The sequence below is a fragment of the Engystomops pustulosus genome, chromosome 1 (assembly GCF_040894005.1).
Source record: "Engystomops pustulosus chromosome 1, aEngPut4.maternal, whole genome shotgun sequence".
In the NCBI taxonomy this organism is placed as follows: Eukaryota; Metazoa; Chordata; class Amphibia; order Anura; family Leptodactylidae; genus Engystomops; species Engystomops pustulosus.
The window spans coordinates 121,515,585-121,536,552 of record NC_092411.1 but is presented as its reverse complement, the minus strand read 5'-3'; the positions used below and the strand labels follow the sequence as shown (position 1 = coordinate 121,536,552).

General features: G+C 41.1%; 1 protein-coding gene across 6 annotated transcripts in view; it reads right to left on the bottom strand.

The window, feature by feature from the left end:
• LOC140132776 (programmed cell death 1 ligand 1-like) overlaps nt 1–20,968 on the bottom strand; it is a 32,335-nt gene that overhangs the window by 10,418 nt on the left and 949 nt on the right. For 2 of the 6 annotated variants that reach the window (XM_072151997.1, XM_072151955.1), the window contains exons 2-3: nt 13,900–13,921; nt 10,917–10,985 (exon numbers count right to left, since the gene is read on the bottom strand). In XM_072151997.1, the coding sequence (XP_072008098.1) occupies nt 10,917–10,985; nt 13,900–13,921 (91 nt within the window). Of the gene's footprint in view, nt 1–1,683; nt 1,752–10,412; nt 10,606–10,916; nt 10,986–13,899; nt 13,922–20,968 lie in introns of those variants that run through there. The other 4 variants (XM_072151965.1, XM_072151977.1, XM_072151987.1 and 1 more) reach the window with 4 other exon arrangements.

The window sequence follows — 20,968 nt, the reverse complement described above, 5'->3', positions numbered from 1 at the left end:
TCCCAAATCAGAAATATAACACAAAGAAATAGATCAAACATAGTGGTAATTGTGAATTTTTCGCATAATGGGTTTATGTTTACGTAACTTTGAAAAAGTTTATGTCAATTTGGTGCACATTTCGGCACAAAAGGAGGATGCACCAAAACAGACAAAATCTTAAAGATACATAAGCCCCACTGGGTTTCCCTGAAAATAATTAAAATACATGGGCCTCACTAGCAAGTAAACCATAAGGTAGAAGGAACCATATAATCTATAACTCCCACTAAATACATATGAAACATGATCTTTATTCACAAATAATTCACAATTAATAAATATTTACAAATATACAACAATAGTTCACATTTGATGAAAAAGTATCACAAAACAAAGGGGAACAAAGGAATGCCCAAAGGATGTAGTAATCAGGCAGACATAAAAAACTCAAACTCACATGGACCTGCACTAAAAGCCATAAGCTATGAATATTAATGGTAGCAGAGGCAACACGGGCATGAGGGAGAGGGCGTCTTAATGCACGTTTAGCTACAAAACATCAGCAGCTTCTTTTAAAAGACATCTACCACAAGGATGAAGGATTGTAAGCCAAGCACACTGACATACTGGTGTGTGTCCCTTCTGGCAGGATCCGTGCTTCATTAAGCTTCTTATACCCTTGTTTTTAAGAAAAAAAGCTTTAAAAAATATGCAAATTAGCCTAGGAGTCCCTCAGGCTAATTTGCATTATTTTAACCGGTTAGGGAAGCGGGGAAAAAATTCCAAATGTAGTGAAAATGGTGAAAAAACGCATTTGCGCCATTTTCTTGTGGCCTTGGATTTTACGTCTTTCACTGAGCGTGCCAAATGACATGTCTACTTTATTCTTTGGGTCGGTACGATCACGGGGATACCAAATGATCTGGCGCTAATAACTTTTTTATACGTTGTTGTACGGAGCTGTGGGTTTTTTCAATGATATCATTTTTAGGACTGTACGAAATTTTGATCACTTTTTATAGATTTTTTTTATATTTTTCAAAATGGCAAAAAAAGTGCCATTTTTGACTTTGGGCGCTATTTTCCATTACGGGGTTAAACGCATTGAAAAAACGTTAATATATTTTGATAGATCGGGCATTTTCAGACACGGTGATACCTAATATGTTTATGATTTTTACTGTTTATTTATATTTATGTCAGTTCTAGGGAAAGGGGGGTGATTTGAATTTTTAGGTTTTTTTATTATAATTTTTTATTATAATTTTTTTAAAAAACTTTTTTTTATTTTTCTTTTTACTATTTTTCAGACTCCCTAGGGTACTTTAACCCTACGTTGTCTGATCGATGCTATCATATACTGCCATACTGTAGGATTTTCCTCCTTATTCATTACAATGTGCTATCAGCACATTGTAATGAAGGGGTTAAAACGAAATAGCCCATGTGCCGCTATCTTTTTGAGGTTTCTGGCAGCTTTGCCGGCAGCCATCGCTGTGATAACACCAGCGAATGGTGCTAGCAATATTATCAGCCCGTGAGCCCTCTCCATGCAGCGGGACCCAACCGCCGACGTGAAAGAAGAGGGGATCCTGCCAGAGGGGGCACACACCAGCATGTAAGTGTGCTTGGTTTACAATCCTTCATCCTGGTGGTAAAAGCACATACAGTACAAATTAGTTGAAAAAATAAACTACTTACCACTTATAGTGCAACACCTCCAAAATAACACAACAAGGAGAAGATTGCTTCGTATAGCCATTTGGGGCCTAAACCACAAGTACAATAACAAACTGAAAAATATTTCACTTTATGTCTTGTATAATAAAATATTCTCTTTGCTTTACATATCAAATCTGGTATGTGTACATTATTGTGGTATCTCATCACCTTGTAGTAGGTGCAGTGAAAACCGATGTAAAAAAAAACCACGGTGACAAATAAAAATGTTACAAGGGAGAGGATCAGCACAGCAGTCAGATACTTAGGATGAAGACTATTAACTTCTGTCTGCTATGTCTCCTCTGTTCTCTGTACTCCCCCTCCCGACCATCCTTGGAAAAGGGGAGAGTGATTGCATCTGATGAACAACCTGGCTGACAGACTCATCTTAGCAGGTAGAGTATATAGTAGTCAAATGGCTGTATTAGATTATAGGTCTATCTGTGTAATAGTGCATAGTTGTATGTGTGTGTAATAATCTATGTGTTTGGGTCACTGTAACTGTAATACAGGCTAGGGTCAGTTTAGAACAGCAGTAAAGTTGAGTAGAAACTTCAGTTTGAGATTCTGTGTCCCAATTGCCTGGGCTGCAAGTGGTAGAAAGGAGAGCTCAGCCTTATGGGAAGTGAGGGAAGCTGCTCTGGCCTGTGTGCCCTTATCTGATGTCACAACTAGGAAGTGCCCGCCTACTTCAGGAGAAGCTGGAAATTTTATAACTAATTCTTATAGATATATGAGGCTGGATCTCAGTCTAGGAAGAAGCCAGCAGCAGTAAATAGTTATTGTTGGAGATGCCTCTCTCCAGCTGGGCTAAAACTATTTTGGCCAGGTCGCTTTGGAATTAAGTTTTAACGGTCTGCATGTTAACCAGATAATATGCTGTTTAAAGTTTCCATAATATGATAATAATAACCCGCGGTACAAAACTATAGAAGCATTTATCCTGTATGACAAAAAACTAATAAATAAATACAAACTATGTTCAACTTTTTAATTCATTCATCTTACAAAAAGTATGTCAATTGCTTTCAAAAAACTTTTTGAACCCTAAGTGTGTACATATAAAATCTACAGGTCTTTTCGCAAAAGATAAGCTCACAGAAAGCTAAATTGATAAAAAATTTCAAAAGTTGTAGCCGTTGGAAGTTACTGCACTTAAAAACTACATTTTGTGCTGAAAAGAACATGACTCTATACAGCTATAGTTACTGTATAGTGAATAAAAAAAGTTATATTTTGTAGAAAGCATTGACAAAAAACAATAGAAAAATGCCTGCTCGTTAACATGGAAAACAGATGCAGAGATAAGGGGCTAAATAATCTGAAACTTATAATTGTTATAGAATTGTGAAAAATTGGCAATTTGTTCTTCCAGTAAGCACTGAGATGCTCTATTCTTGAATCCCACACACTGGTGTTATTCAGACAGTTATATTCTGCATGGAGGTTAAAAAAAGCCACTTTTATCCTACGCAGGTATATTTTTCCTACCACTCAAGTCAAGTGGACTTTGAGCATACACACGGTGATATAAAGCAGGGGCCTACAAAATATCTTAAAATACAATAAATACAAGCGAGTCCAAAGCTCTGCTTTCATTAACTCCTTAAGGAAGAACACTTTTCTTCATTTTTTCACCTCGAACCGTCATACCTTTTACTGTTTTCAATTCATGGCTTCCCTTTTGCACAATAAGTAGCATTTTTAAATTGCACCTTTCTGGGGTACAATATAGCACATCTTAATTCAATCATATGGGCTACCTGAGCAAGAACTGCCATTGTTATTCTAGCTCTAAAAGTGAAATCTAAAATGTAGAGTATATTCAGGGTTCTCACTGGCTTGTGTGAGTTGGGATGCTGCCATCATGATCTCAACATGTGCGCCAGCCTGGGTCCCTGCTACACAGGCCAGTGGCCTAAACAGGCCTTTGACCTGTAATGCACCTGTCTCAGTGCAGGCATATAAGATGACATAATTGTAGTGCCGCATGGGAGGCAGTGCTGGAGCAGTGAGGAAAATACTATGTTTTGGGGGGGGGTTCTGGATACTCTGGGGGCTCTATTATTATAGGCTACTGGGGCACTTTTACTTTTTGCTACTGGGGCAATGTTCTGGCTAATTGGGGCTCTAGTATGCCTGGCTACTGGAAGCACTATTACTATTGGCTGCTGGGGGCACTGCTCTGGCTTCTGGTGGCTCTAGTATTACTGGCTATTGGGGGCAGTGTTACATCTGGCTACTGTGTGGTCTCTAGTATTACTGACTACTAGGGCACAGTTAATACTGGCTACTGAGAATACTGTTGCTCCTGTCTACTTGGGGTATGGTTCTTCAGGCTACTGGGGGCACAGTAACATCTGACTACTGGGGCACAGTAATGTCTGACTACTGGGGGCTCTATTACTATTCGCTACTGTTGCAGTGCGACCATTGCCTACTTTGGGGCACTACGACTATTGGCTACTGAGGGCCACTGCAATTTCTGGCTACAGTGAGGCACTCTTACTATATTGGCCAGCATGGTCCACTGTCACTATATTGGCTACAGTGGAAAACTGTGAGTATTGCAGGGCATTGTTACTATATTGGCTACCGTGGGGTTGACTACTTTGTGGGCACTGTTACATTATTGGCCCTCAAGGGGGTCCAGTTATTATTTTGGTTACTTAGGGGGTCCTGACCCTTTTACTAAATTGTCTACTGTTAGGACCCTATGGCTATATTGGCTACTGTGGGGGCACTAATACTATATTGGCTTCTATTATACTATTATGATATTGGCTACTATTATTTTTATATACAGGCAGTCCCTGGGCTACGTACAAGATAGGTTCCATAGCTTTGTTCTTAAGTTGAATTTGTAGGTAAGTTGAAACTGTTAATTTTATTATTGTAGTTCTAGACAAAATTATCGGTCATCTGTAAATCGGGTGTCCTTAAGTTGGGGACCGTCTGTATTACTATATTGATATATATATAACTATATTAGCTACTGTGGGGGGACTATATTGGCTAAAGTTAGGATACTCTTGCTATATCGGTTACTGTGGTGCTCTTTGACATTATTGGCTACTTTGGGGACCCTGGTACTTTGTTAACTACTTTGGTGGGATTATAGTGATATCTAGGGAAGCCAGAAAACAGTATCAGGTTTGGGATAAGAATTTGGAGTAGACAATGATGAAGTAAAAACCTAACATGTTTGTGTTGCAAATTGTACAGAGACAAGTAGTTTGAACAGGTTTACAGTAAGTTCTTGTATTACCCAGTGAGTTCACAATTCTGCTACATCTCCCCTATGCGATGATGTGCTTTGATTTTTCTACTTTGAGGGCATTAATTTTTCTTCATTTTGGAACTGTATTTAGGTACAGAGCTTGGTTCTGGTGTTGTAATTATGAATATACAGGCAGTCCCCGGGTTACGTACAAGATAGGTTCCACAGGTTTGTCCTTTAGTCGAAACTGTATATTTTATAATTGTAGATCCAGACAAAATTTTTTTTCCATAGTAATGATCTGTAACTGCCATCACCACAACACTAGCCATACTGAATGCACTGCAACCAACCGACTACAGCCAAACGTAGTGTTGATCACATGACCCTGCCCAGGCAGGTACAGGACATGTGATGTGGACATGTGACCAGCAGCCATCTTCTGTCCTACAACGGACCGCGCGAAGACAATTAACGGACTGATTAAAGGGCCTGTAGCATTTTAATTCTCCATCACAGTGCATGTGCAAAGCATTTACTGCTAAGGGGAGCAAAATTTTTAATAACAACTATTTACACATTAGCTTATATTTTGAGTACCCACTTCTATATGAATTATGCTGATTCCTGGAATACCCCTTTAAAGGAGCTGCACATATAAATCTAAAACTAAATAGTATAAGCAGGTATATTCTGTATGTATATAATTTTATTCATAGTTAGCCAAATGTTATAAATTTAATTTTAGAAGACTATAAAGTTTTTATCCCTACCTATATCACTGTTGAAGTGTTAAAGTGCTTCAATGTGGACTAGGTCCCTACCTATATCAGTGTATGAAATTTATGTATGAAATTGAAAACATATTTTATGGAGAAACAGTGTTGTATAAATAAAGCTAGAGGACGGACGCTAATCATGCCCCAGAAGAAGCACAGAGGCGAAACCCTGGGTCGGGCAAGGATTGGCGTCCTTGTGGAGTTATTTGTGATATGCGCATTTTTTATCTACATATGTGAGTAGAACTGGAAATAAAAGTTTTAAAAGTTTGAAACTGTCTACACTATGTCTGGATATGTCTCTTATATGCAGTGAGTGGAGGAGACTAGGACAGGAGTGAAAATATTGACGGTTTCTGGTCTGAATGGTGACTTATCCCTGAAAGTGATCCCTTGTGTTTGGTGCACAAATAAGGAGGAAACCTGCATGGATCGTCTTTTTCGGTTTTGAGCTCCGGTCACAAAAGAGTTAAGCTACTAACCTTATGGGGTTGTGCATCCAGGGCACAACTCCCAAATGATGCTTCCTTAAATGGACCTTTATCTCCGCTGCCGCGTTTGTGGTCCTGCTTACTCCCCCTTGAGAAAGATCTAGTTCTCCCGCCACAGACGATAAGGAGTCTGTTTTAAGAGTCACTATAGAAACCATGGTTTGACCTCCTGAGGCACCTGTAGATGTAGTCCAGATACCCCAAAGACACATGGGAATAAGAGTCTTTACACAGTAAGGTGTGTATATATATATTATATATTATATATATATATAATACCTCGATTTTTTTAATGATACTTTTGTAATATGTGTATATAACATTTTTATGTCTTTGATGCATTTTATGGTTATTTGTTTATATATTGTCATGTAAAAACTCACATACGCCGTAAGTTAAGAAAAAACCGGGAGATGGTACTTCAGTTCCGACTCCGATCACCAAGGTCATCTATTTATGAACCAGAGGAAGCGCTTAGCCCAAGCGCGAAACGCGTTGTTCTATTTTAATTATTTTACTTTATTTTACATTCAATGAAATAAATCATTTTACGGGACCAGCCAGCACCATTCTTTCAGCGTTTAAGAAAAAAACCCACTCCAATCTTGGAGAAAAAGATATCAGGCTGGTACCTTAGGGCAAGTCAGGAGATTTAAGCCCCAGAACTGAGGTCCCCATCTGTACTCAGCTCCATCTCTACAAGCCCAGCCTGCAGTGACTACCAGGCTGTAAGTAACTTTCCTGCAGACCAGCTATATCCCACCAGCTCACCAGCTTGTTATATCTACTGCTACCGTTTGGCCATTCCCTGCTGTTCAAAGTTGAAGTTTATTTGCACAACGTTGCCTCAATTTAATCTCTGGATGAGGCTGCATACCATCAAGGGCTCCCCATCACCCAGGGATTCCTCCTACAGACACCTCTGGGGTTGTCCCAGGGAGAAACTATTGCATCAGCCTCTCCCTCGATATTTATTGTACACACCACCTGCTGGAGAACTGCCAGGCTGTAGGCCTGTCCTCTGGCCCCATACCAAGCCACACCGATATTCTGGGCCTCAGCTGCCACCAGGCCACAAGAAAGGGCTAGGCCACGTGGGGGATGTTGCATATGACTACATTAATTTTGTCTGCCATTTATGATGGAATCTTTAAAGTGACCTTAGGGTTTAATTTATTGACTCTTCCGGTATGGACGAGAATAAAATAAATGAAATACAGATGGTAAATGTAAGCCTTGCATACATGGAAGAATCTCTTCTGTCATGTTACTGTTATTACGTTAAAAAAAAATAGCGCTGCAGCCTGTGTTATTTTTTTCCAGTGAATGCATTACACCACTTAGGTGAATATCTGCACTGTGGAAACTGATATACGTACTGGTCTTTGGAAAACCTTTATATTGCAAGTGAAATCACCATTGTATTCAGCATGAACCTCTGCGTTCAGCTTGCATCTATGCTAGCCACATATCAGAATGCTTTTATAAAAAGACAATTCTAGTGTTGTATAAGAATAACATATGTGATCCCTGTTCATTTAATTTTATATGAGCAATGCTAAAATTATTATCTTCAACAATTCTGGCAAAACATAACATATATGGCACATTGTACATTCACTGCTTAACCCCTTAAGGACGCAGCCAGTTTATAGCTTAAAGGGGTATTCTCGTCTGAGCATTCACATTCAGTTTCATTAATCTGCCATATATAAACATTTCTTCAATTAGATGTTATTAAAAAAAATGTTGCTGTGTGAAGATAATTTCCCATAAATGTAGTTATATAAGCCCTTAGAAGACAGTGTCCTTGGATATGGCCACCTCTGCTGGAGTGATTTCACAAAGAAACAAAATGTTTTTGTATATAAAATGTCCGGGAGTTACTGCATGTCCCACAGCCGTCCTGTGGTAATGATCGCTGAAGCCAGGTGGTCAGGCAGAACTCAATAGCACAAATGTATAGAAAACGAAAAAGAAAACCAAATCCGCTGTAGAAAACGGCGCAACGGTGCAAGAGAGACAAAAAACAGATAAAAGTCCAATATCCAAAGGCAGAAATACAAAAATACAAATGTCCCTCTGCATCAACGTCCTCCGTATGTATTAAGTATTATTGGATAAAACAGTCAATAGGGAAAACACAGTACCTCTCCATTTCCAAACACATATACCCGAGTAGAGGCAAAAAAACCTTATTTGCACATTATCCCCCCATGGTGTAACGTTCTTTTCAACTCGAAGTACCCGTGGATCCTGCGGCTCCCACTGGAATGCGGTGCCAATCTCCGGTCTTGCGAATGAGTTGAGTTTCCGAAAAGGAAAACCGGACACTCGCACCTCATTCCAGTAAAATTTTGTCGGTTCTATGTTTATTTAGCCCTAAAATTTACACATTTCAAAAAAATTTAAAAAGGAAACCCATCTTAAAATTTGTTATACAATTTCTCCTGAGTACAGAGACCCCCCACATGTGGCCGTTACTTGTTTCATGGGGACACAGCGAGGCGCAGAACGGAAGGAGCGCCGTGCAGCTGCCAGAATTTTAATTTCCTCATTGGGCCCTTTTGTAGGCTATATCATTTTAGCTTTTTCGTTATTTTTTTTGGCGGGATGAGATGCTTTTTCCAGTATTACCATTTTGGGGTTGGTATCCCCTATTGTTGAAAATTTATGAACTTCTTTTTGAGGTCAGGTATAGAAAGGCATCAATTCTGTACTTTTATTTTTTGGGGTGTTCATTGTACATGTTCCATGTCAATACGATTACAGGGATACCATACTTGAATATTTTTTTCTTATATTTTACTAAATTTGCCAAATAAAACCCTAATGAGGGAAAAATCTATCATTTTTGCCTTGCCGTCTTCCGAGTGGCATAACATTTTTACTTTTTTGGCTATGGAGCTGGTTGATGGCTTGTTTTTTGCAGGACATGTTGTAATTTGCAACAGTATCATTATGGAGTACATATGTTTTTGTGATTAAATAGGTAAAAATTATAACTTTTGGCTGGTTGTTAACAGTTTTCTTTTATAGCATTTATCGTACGGCTTCAATAATTATTTACTCTTATTCTAAAGGTTGTTATGGACGTGGTGATATGTGGGGTTTGTGTTTTGATATAGACTTTTTTGTATATCATTTTAATATTTTTACACTTTTTTAATTACTTCTACCTTGGGACATGAACAAGCAATCATCTGATTGCTTGTTCATTATAGTACTCTGCAATACTGATGTATTGCAGGGTATTAGCTGTGTCAGCCTATGCACATGCATAACGTCATAGACCCCATCTTAATGGCACTGCCTGCGGACAGCCCTGGGGTCCTGATTGGACCTCAGGGCTGCCATAGGAATGATCAGCATCCCCCGAAGACGGTGCGGGGAGGGGGGGACATCGTGGGGCAGAAACCCCTGTCGGTCGAGTTAAATGCCACGGTCACGCTGACCGTGGCATTTAACAGGTTAAACATTTAACAGTGGGCTCTGCTCTCGGGTGTTACTCGGGGATGTCAGCGGTAGATTAGCGCTGACACCCCGTGACTCCTGATGCCAGCCCGGCTTTGGTGCAGAGCCGAACCACCATCAGCTCAGTGCCGTACGAGTACAGCGCTGAGTGCGAAGAGCAGAAGCCCACGCCGTACTAGTACGGTGCTGAGCGGTAAGGGGTTAACACCAAGACTGGACACAATGAAAACAATAGCACCTCCAAAGCGCTGCAAACAAACAATGCCAGTAGAATTCCAGCAATGTACAATTTTGTGCCAGCAGGCTTCTCCAAATACATGGAACTACAACAACAGTAATAATGACAACAAATTTACCCTTATAACCATTGATAGCAGTGACGATAATTGCACTCAATACACAACTCTCCTAGCAGGACCCATTGATAAATAGTCCACCTGTGATGACTTTTCTTTACACAATCATAGAATTAGCAGCCTTTGCCAGAAAATTCTGCTCTTCGCTCTCCGGAGTAGATCAGTAGAGTAAGAACAAACAATTTGGTAGCCTATAATACACAGCTAGTAGACTTCTAGAAGCTACTGAAAGAAAAGTGTGTGGTCTTTTTCAGATATACATATTACAGCTTAACAATGCAGAAGTTTTAAAAAGAAAATTGTCTCAGGAAATAAGTTCACTGAATAGTTGATGTGAAGTGTCAGATAAAGGTGAACTAAAGTGTTTCAAGTTATTTAGTCTACTCACCCAGGAATCTTATAGTACCAGGCTGCACAAGAAATTAGTTATATAAACTGGAACCTGCTGTGTCTTCTAGCAAACATGCTAACTGAAAGAACATTATATTTGCTCTTGAAGAGAAAGTCCAGTGACAGAATAAACTTATGAGAAGCGAGCTTTTCCAGATTTACGTCATCCATCTTCCACATCACTTCTCAGAAGAGTTCAAACCCCTTAAGCAGCTCAGCAACTTGTTTTGAGATGATAATTTAAGATAAAACCTGAGAAGTTTACTATATTTGCATATTTGCATGCTTCTGCAGTATTGATTTTGTTAATAATCATATGACTATGTAAAGGAACTGCTATTATCACACGTTAGGTACAAGTTAGAAGTTCCTTTCTTTTCAGTGAGGTTTATAGACTGTCTGTATCAATGTTTTTTTTATTAAAAGAAAACATATGAATCAAAATAACATAATATACACAGCATTTAGTAAAACTAAACATTTCTTTGTTCTAAAGCCTTACCTGGGTCAAAATAGGAATCACAATATTCTTCTATCTTGCTGTACAACCTATTTTGATCCTGTTGAATCACTGTTCGGTGAAATAGAAACCATGATAGTAAAAGGAAAACTATGGTAGTTTACATATTCTGGGCTTGCCCATGATGAGATTGCCAAGAAATATAGGATGATTTGTTGTGAGGGGTATTTCGGTATATTGACAACATACTGCTTTACTATAACAGCCTGCTTCCAGGACATAATAGCTTGCCAGAACCGTTCTTAAATGTGAAAGGAAATCTACCAACAAAATCAAATATCAAGCACTTACTCTACTCATAGATCCAAACACTGTAACTGATAATCTTTCTTATATTTGTTATCCATGGACTCCTTTCTTCTATAATCAACTTTTAAAATTATACTAATGAGACAGAGCCCTTTTGTGCTGCAGCTTCACTGGCTGTTACACCCTCTCCTGTACTCTCTCAGCACATCCCTCTGCCTCCTGTAATCTCACAAAGGCAGAGGAAGTTCAAACAACTAGTGGGGAAGGGGAGTACTCCTCAAGGCGTAATAGCCTGTGACAGTACAGCATGGAGGGGTTCTGTTAACGCACTTCAGAGCCCTTCTGATTCATTAGCATAATCTTAAAAATTGATCTTAGAAGGAAGGAGGCCAAAAATAACAATTATAAGAATATTACCACAATCACAGTGCCTGGATCTATGTGTAAGTGTCTTTGGTTCTTTGGTTTATCATGCTTAATTTTGATGGTAGATTTCCTTTAATGTCTGGTGTCTGCTGTATATGGGCCAGTGTACATATGGCTGACATCTTGCAGTAAACCTGCATGCAGCATTCAATATATTGTGCTACCTGGATTGCATCTATAAATTGACACCTTGTAGCCAACTATTAAAGCTACCAAAGTAACCTTAGAGAGTTTATCCCTTAAATAACACTTATCCTCAATCTTTAGGATATGGGATATGTGTCCTGCGATAATGCATTTCATGGCTTATGGTTATTAACCCCTTAAGGACCTGGCCATTGAAATTCCTAGTGATAGAATTTCATATTCTATATTGGTTACTGGGAAGCTGGAAAAAATTCCAAATGCGATGAAATTGTAGTAAAAAATGTTTTTGCGCCATTTTCTTGAGGACAACGTTTTTACAGGTTTCACTGTTCATGCCAAATTACATCTCTAATTTATTCCTTGGGTCGGTACAATGGCTGGAATATCAAAATTATATCGGTTTTATAAGCAGATTTTAACTTTTAAAAAAAATTTTTGTTACTTTTAAGAAAAATACTTTTTAGACCCCCAAGGGTACTGCTCATTCCTCCCACATGCTGCATATATTGCAGTATTTAGAGATTTGCTAAGGATATATAACAGTGTACCAATGCTGCCAAAGGAGTCTCACACTGGGGCAGATTTATCAAGCAGTCTGAAAGTCAGAATATTTCCAGTTGCCCATGGCAACCAATCACAGCTCAGCTTTCATTTCACCAGTGCTCATGAATATTTTAAAGGGGAGCTGTGATTGGTTGCCATGGGCAATTGGAAATATTCTGACTTTCAGACTGCTTGATAAATCTGCCCCACTGTCTTGGGAATGGTTTGTTGCTCCCTGATGAGGTCACAGGGGGCAACGATCTAATCCTAGATGGTGGCACTCATGCCCCGTCGGCATTTACAAATGGTAAATGGTTAACATCCGTGATCGATGTTAACCATAGTGGGTGTCAGCGGTGGGTATGGTTGGAGAATGCAGCCAACACCCACCATGTAGGTAGTGGGCTCTTACGGTGAGCCCTCTTCATACATTCTAAACAGCATTATGATGTACATGTACTTCACAATACATCAAGGGGTTATTAGATTGTTTGAAAAACATAAGGATGCTGCTCTAAGATAAGATGTGGGTCCGTATACTGCTTTTGCACAGTAACCCTCTATTATCTGTGTCCACCCCTGGTCTGACCACTGGGACTATTGATCACAAGAAAATACACATTTCACATTTGAAAGAAGCAGTGAAGAACATGAATACCTATTGCTCCATTCACTTCTGTGTGACTGACATATATGCCTTCTCTCCAGAGGTGTAGCTACTGTGCAGTGGCGGATTAACTGTCTCATGTGTCCCAGGCTGTTGACACACTAGGGCCCCCACCAGCATGCAAACCAACATGTGTCCAGATGTTAGGGCTTAAGTATTACTGTATAGCCTTAATCTTGTATTGTCTATAAAAGTAATTTAATGAACTTCTTTTAATAAAATCTATTTGGAAAAGCTGAACATTCCCGAACCACATGAAACCCTCTACCCTGACTGCCGTCCAGACCAGATCTTCCAGACAGTGTCGGAGACGTGGATGCTACCACTGGCTGCTTGGCCTCTGTGCATCCTCACGTACTACCTGAGGCTCCTAAATTCCTAAAAAAAACTGGGAAAAGTTATTGACTGGAGGACAACCTCCAGGATAGGAAATGCAGCCGCTAATCATTAACCCCTTCCCGACGTGCGCCGTACTTCCCAACGCGCCCTCTCCATAGCCAGTAAGTCTCTGTGGCCATTCACGTCACATAAAATAATATGTAATACTACGTAATACATTGTAATAATACGTAATACTACGATTATGGTGATGCCAAATATATATATATTTATTTATTTTTACAATTTTAGTGGGAAAATCTCATATGTTTTCATATGGTCATCTGCACATAACCACGGTGTGTAAGGGGTTAACATGCACGAGGGTGTTAGAGGCTGGTGTCAGCTGTAACTTGAATCAGTTACAATTTTGGTGGAGTCAGAATTTTAATATCAACTCCAAAGCCCTGCATTTTTCTATTGTATTATGCTGTTGCTATTATATTTTAAGGCAGTATTATGAAATGTGTACTCTGATGTTACGCATAGTCATTAAATCATTATACTTTAGAGCCATAAGGAAGTTAAGGGAAGCCTATAACATAGTTAACTTACCAGAAGCACTGAGAAGGGGAATCTGCACAAGAGGAAATAAATTGTTAATAACATTAGTTGCAATACAAGGGAGTGTATTAATGCTTCTGACCATGCAAATGCCAAGTAGTGTTTTGGTAGCAGGTCTGAAGAACTGTATGTTCAACACATGTTGACGCTGTCTCATGGACGAGTAGATCAGTCAGTGACACAGACATTAGTGGCATTTAGTACCATATATGATCTGCTCCATCAGGAAGAGGACCTCATTATGATTTCTTGCAGCTGTGACTTATCAATGCTGAATTCGCCACCAGATGTCTTCAGCTCCATGCTGCAAATCACCACATCATGCAAATAAAAATACCAGTCACTAACAGTATAATGTCACCCTGATAACAATCCTAAATAATTTATACCCCGTATATAACTGACAACACAAATAAAACATCCTATAAAAAGTATATTGCTCCAAGAATAAATTAAAATATATACAGCACCTACAAATGATTTTAAGTAGCCAGAGCCCCCTCCCTAATTAATATATAGGTAACAAATACATCCAAAGCCCCCTTCCTAGGCAGTATATAGGTAATAAATACATCCAGAGCCCCCTTCCTAGGTAGTATATAGAGCCAGAGCCCTCCCTAGGTAGCATATATAGCCAGAGCCGCCTTCCCTTGTGTCAGGAAGCAGGGATAGTGGACCCACTGGACCACTGACGTAAGCCGATACCTGGGACCGGAGTCTAAGTGGTACTCGGTTTTCACCAAAGCCCGCCACAAAGCAGGTTGGACTTGTTGCAGAGTGGTACCACCAGGTCGTTCCACAGGCACGACTTTGTCCGTGATGGGGGCCAAGGTGTAGTACAGAATCGTAAGGTAAGCTCGTGGTTAGGGACAGGCAGGAGGTTGAGACAGGCAGCACAGGAACAGAGTCGGGGAGTAGCGGTAGGTCAGAAAAAGCAGCACAGGATCGGAGTCAGGAACTGAATTGAAGTCACAACAGGAAATCAGGATAATTGCAAAGGGCGTGGAACAAAGCTTTCTCTTAGCACAAAGATCTGGCAGAGGTCACAGGAAGAGGTTGAGCAGATATAGGTTGCCAGCGCCAATTAGTGGTGCGCTGGCCCTGTACATTTCAAATGGCTGATGTGCGCCCTAGGAGGTGGGGTCGCGCGCGCTGAAGCGAGGAAACCGTTGCTGGAGCACGGCTAGGTGAGGCTGGCGAGAGGGGGCACACAGAGGCACACAGGTGCACCTGCGACCCGGAACATGGGTTGTAGGAGCACCCATGACACCTAGGTACAATATACAGCCAGAACCCCCTCCCTAGGTAGAAAATATAGCCAGAACCCTCTCCCTAGGTAGAATATACAGCCAGAATTGATTGATTTTACAGTAGCATGGACTTGCCAGTGTTTGGTAAGTCCATACTACTGGTGATCAGCCGCAATCTGCCACTTGAGGTGAGAACTTCATCACGTCTCATGGCAAATGTGGCCCTTCCTACACACTAAACACATTGAAGTAAATGGGAAAGGAGGGATTTCTTTTGCTTGTCTTTGTATTAAAATGTGCCCTAGGAGGCGGGGTCTCGCGCGCTGAAACGAGGAAACCGTTGCTGGAGCACGGCTAGGTGAGGCTGGCGAGAGGGGGCACACAGAGGCACACAGGTGCACCTGCGACCCGGAACATGGGTTGCAGGAGCACCCATGACACCTAGGTAAAATAAACAGCCAGAACCCCCTCCCTAGGTAGAAAATATAGCCAGAACCCTTGCCCTAGGTAGAATATACAGCCAGAGCTCCCACCCTAGGTAGAATATAAAGCCAAAATCCTCTCCATAGGTGGAATGTACAGCCAGAACCCCCTCTCTAGGTAGAATATACAGCCAGAACCTCCTCTCTAGGTAGAATATACAGCCAAAACTCTCTTCCTAGGTGGAATATACGTCCAGAACCCTCTCTCTATGTAGAATATACAGCCAGAACCCCCTCCCTAGGTAGAAAATACAGCCAGAACCCTCTCCCTAGGTAGAGTATACAGTCAGAGTCTTCTCCCTAGGTAGAATATACAGTCAGAGCTCCCTCCCTAGGTAGAAAATATAGCCAGAACCCTCTCCCTAGGTAGAATATACAGCCAGAATTGATTGATTTTACAGTAGCATGGACTTGCCAGTGTTTGGCAAGTCCATACTACTGGTGATCAGCCGCAATCTGCCACTTGAGGTGAGAACTTCATCATGTCTCATGGCAAATGTGGCCCTTCCTACACACTAAACACATTGAAGTAAATGGGAAAGGAGGGATTTCTTTTGCTTGTCTTTGTATTAAAATGTGCCCTAGGAGGCGGGGTCTCGCGCGCTGAAACGAGGAAACCGTTGCTGGAGCACGGCTAGGTGAGGCTGGCGAGAGGGGGCACACAGAGGCACACAGGTGCACCTGCGACCCGGAACATGGGTTGCAGGAGCACCCATGACACCTAGGTAAAATAAACAGCCAGAACCCCCTCCCTAGGTAGAAAATATAGCCAGAACCCTTGCCCTAGGTAGAATATACAGCCAGAGCTCCCACCCTAGGTAGAATATAAAGCCAAAATCCTCTCCATAGGTGGAATGTACAGCCAGAACCCCCTCTCTAGGTAGAATATACAGCCAGAACCTCCTCTCTAGGTAGAATATACAGCCAAAACTCTCTTCCTAGGTGGAATATACGTCCAGAACCCTCTCTCTATGTAGAATATACAGCCAGAACCCCCTCCCTAGGTAGAAAATACAGCCAGAACCCTCTCCCTAGGTAGAGTATACAGTCAGAGTCTTCTCCCTAGGTAGAATATACAGTCAGAGCTCCCTCCCTAGGTAGAAAATATAGCCAGAACCCTCTCCCTAGGTAGAATATACAGCCAGAATTGATTGATTTTACAGTAGCATGGACTTGCCAGTGTTTGGCAAGTCCATACTACTGGTGATCAGCCGCAATCTGCCACTTGAGGTGAGAACTTCATCATGTCTCATGGCAAATGTGGCCCTTCCTACACACTAAACACATTGAAGTAAATGGGAAAGGAGGGATTTCTTTTGCTTGTCTTTGTATTAAAATGCGCCCTAGGAGGCGGGGTCGCGCGCGCTGAAGCGAGGAAACCGTTGCTGGAGCACAGCTAGGTGAGGCTGGCGAGAGGGGGCACACAGAGGCACACAGGTGCACCTGCGACCCGGAACATGGGTTGCAGGAGCACCCATGACACCTAGGTAAAATATACAGCCAGAACCCCCTCCCTAGGTAGAAAATATAGCCAGAACCCTCGCCCTAGGTAGAATATACAGCCAGAGCTCCCACCCTAGGTAGAATATAAAGCCAAAACCCTCTCCATAGGTGGAATGTACAGCCAGAACTCTCTTCCTAGGTGGAATATACGTCCAGAACCCTCTCTCTAGGTAGAATATACAGCCAGAACCCCCTCCCTAGGTAGAAAATACAGCCAGAACCCTCTCCCTAGGTAGAATATACAGTCAGAGCTCCCTCCCTAGGTAGAATATATGGTCAGAATCCCCTCTCTAGGTAGAATATACAGCCAGAACCCCCTCCCTAGGTAGAGTATACAGTCAAAGCCTTTTCCCTAGGTAGAATATACAGTCAGAGCTCCCTCCCTAGGTAGAATATACTGCAACAAATAAATACAATACTCAACTCCTCTGCTGCCTCTGTCTCTCCTCCTCTTGATGACCTGCCACCACATGCACCAGCCTGTCATCATGACACAGCACATAGTGGTGCAGGCACGCAGGATTGTGCTGTGCCCCTCAACCCATCGCAGATATAATTGATTTTACAGTGGCATGGACTTGCCAGTGTTTGGCAAGTCCATACTACTGGTGATCAGCCGCAATCTGCCGCTTGAGGTGAGAACTTCATCACGTCTCATGGCAAATGTGGCCCTTCCTACACACTAAACACATTGAAGTAAATGGGAAAGGAGGGATTTCTTTTGCTTGTCTTTGTATTAAAATGTTAAAATGTTTAATAAAGACATATGTGATGCATGTAACTTTCACTTTCCTTTCTCCAAACCTCAGCTGATATCTCCTCCCATCAATGTAATCCCTCAGGTCACTTTCAAAACCAGCAGTATTGTTTACTTATTTAATTATTTCATCCCTTCAAGGAAGGGCTCTGGGGGATGTTACCAGAGCCCCTCTGTTGGGTAGTTTCACAGGCTGTTACACTGTTCCAAAGCCCCCCCTCCCACTGTGTGCTGACACTTCCTCTGCTGCAGTAGGTTTACATGGGTCAGAGGAAGAAGGAAGTGCCGAGAGAGCAGAGGAATGACATTCTGCAGCACAGGGTAGCAGCCTGTGAAGCTACAGCATGGAGGGTGTCTGGTAACACCACCCTATAGAATATGAAGCTCATTAGCATACTTTTAAAAGTTGATTTTGGAAGGACGGAGGCCATGGATAACAAATACATGAAGACACCACAGTCACAGTGCCTGGATCTATGAGTAAGCATCCCTGGTTTATCATGCTTTATTTTGATGGTTGGAACATTAAAGCCATTAAATAATGGCTGAACCATTGCACAAGATGTGTCCCTTCTGTGTAACTCCTTCATCCTTATAGTCTGTAAGCAGGCCCCTCACTACTGTTGTTTCATATGACCATGTTATTTCTATAAATCTCATATATGTTATATCTCATATGTCTGTATATGTACCAAATGATTTGTAAAGTGCTGTTGAATATGATGACCCTATATACTTGTAAATAAAGATTTATTTATTATTTGTGGAGATAAAGTCAAGATGAAACAAGGAAATGTTACAACTCATATCAGCAGTTATGTACTAAATTGGGAAACAATTCTTTTTATTCCAAGAACAATGAGTAACAGAAAAGTAAAACAAAAACCTGCGGAATACACATACCACAGAATTTCTCAAGTCAATAAATGACAAACAGAAAATAAAAATAAGAATTCTCCAGGAAAAATATCAATTTCAGGACAAGCAAGGAGCAGGCCTATTACCCAGAAATCTATGACACAGAAAACAATCCTCTGCACAGTAAAACTAAAAATCCACCATATGGCTTAGGGAGGCATGATCACATTTCAATGCATTTGTATCGTGTCCTTTTTTTTAATAGTTTGGCTGTATTACATTTGTTTTTATTTACATCTTTAGAGAACAACTGAATCATTATACAGGCTGCAGCCTTCCCAGAAGCTGATTTTTTAGCAAAATTTTGGTTGTTTTGTTCAGTTTTTTTCCATTGACTTCTGTCAAAATTAGCAACTGGAAATAAGATCTCTACGGAGCCGCCGGAGATCGGCAATTTCCGGCAGCTCCATAGAGATTAATGGAGAAGAACAGTCATGCCCGGCTGTCTGCTCAATTAGTCTGACGGATCGACATGGGTCCAACGGAGATACATGGGACCCCATCGGACCCCTCCTTTTCGTGATCTGTGGGGGGCAAAGTGCAGCTGAAATAGATACATTTCAAACATTGGTGGAATGCTTGAATTTAAACCTTTTTAATTTTTGCATTTTCATTTTTAACTCCCCACTTTCAAAATTCCATAACTTTTTGATTTTTCCACATACATGCCTGTTTTCTTTTCAACAAATTGTACTTCCTAGAGTTGGTATTTAATATTCCATATTGTGTACTGGGAAGCTAGAAAAAAATGTGAAATGTACTGAAAATGAGAAAAAAAAAATAGCGCCATATTCCTGTGGGATCTGTTTTTACGGCTTTCACTGTGCGCACCAAATGACACCTCCCCTTTATTCTTTGGTTCGGTACAATCACAGAAATACCACATTTATATAGGTTTTAGAATGTTTTAGTAGATTTGAAAAATGTAAATCTTTTGACCAAAAAACCCCAAAAACCTTTATTTTGCCATATTCTGAGACCATTAACTTTTGTATACTTGGGTGTATGGAGCTGTAGAAGGCATCGTTTGTTGATGAAATGAGGTTTTCATTGCTTCCATTATGGGGACTTTACAACCTTTTGATCATTGTTCATTCAAATTTTTATGTGTCGCAAAATGGCAAAAAGTGACATTTCAGACATTTGGCAGCTATTTTCCATTCACTAACAGGAATAAATGTTTTTTAATATTGATAGATTGTGACTTTTGGGATTTGTGTATCCTTAAGAGTGTATGGGCTTAAGAGTAGAGCCCACTCCAGTCCATATATAGCATACAGCAGACAAGAACTTAACAATGCGCCAAATTTACCTTTTAGCACATCTGGTGTGTCACATACCAGTCTTAATAATTTCTTTCCATTGTGTCCTTTCAACTACATAAAGCCATACAACAAATATAATGGCCCACTCACTAGTGAATTATGAACCTAAACAATATGCTTAACCCCAGGGCTGGCTCCAGATTTCATTAGGGCCACAAACTGCACTGAAGTCTGCTCCCAGACTGGAAATTTATTAATAGTCCCACTGGCTGAAGTTCCAAGCCTGCTGCTGCTGCATCCCCCTAAGAGGGCTTCCCCTCCATCAGGCCTGCAGCTCTTCTCTTTCGGCCAAATTTATTTTCCAGCCGCAAGCCATAGGACATGGGCTATGAGATTCTACGAGACTGCATCCAACCACCAGCTAACTCGGACTTGATAGAAAGGATCATTCTACCTCAGACTGTTAACCGTTGTTGTGTTGGAGTCTTGGAATAAAGTGACTATGAGTTTGATGTTTATAACCCTGCCTCCACAACTGATCCCTGGATGCTGGCACTAACATCACAGGCCTTCACCATCTCCCGGAGATCCTGTACTACACGCACACTGAGACTGCCCCAGAAGGAACCCTCCATCCTATTACGGCCTCCACCTCTTCTTGCATTTGCTCACTGGCCCTGTATGGCGTGGAAGAGGCCTGTTCACCTAGTTCAAGCTACTGGTGACCCGAATAGCACTAGGCCACACTCTAAGCCAGCCACTTGGGTACCAGAGGAATCCAGCTGTCTCCACACCAAAAAGTCAGGACCTGGTTGGAAGGCGTTGCACAAAGCCCATAAGAAAATGGCCCGACTTAGTTTTTTCGAATCCACTGTAGGAAGCATT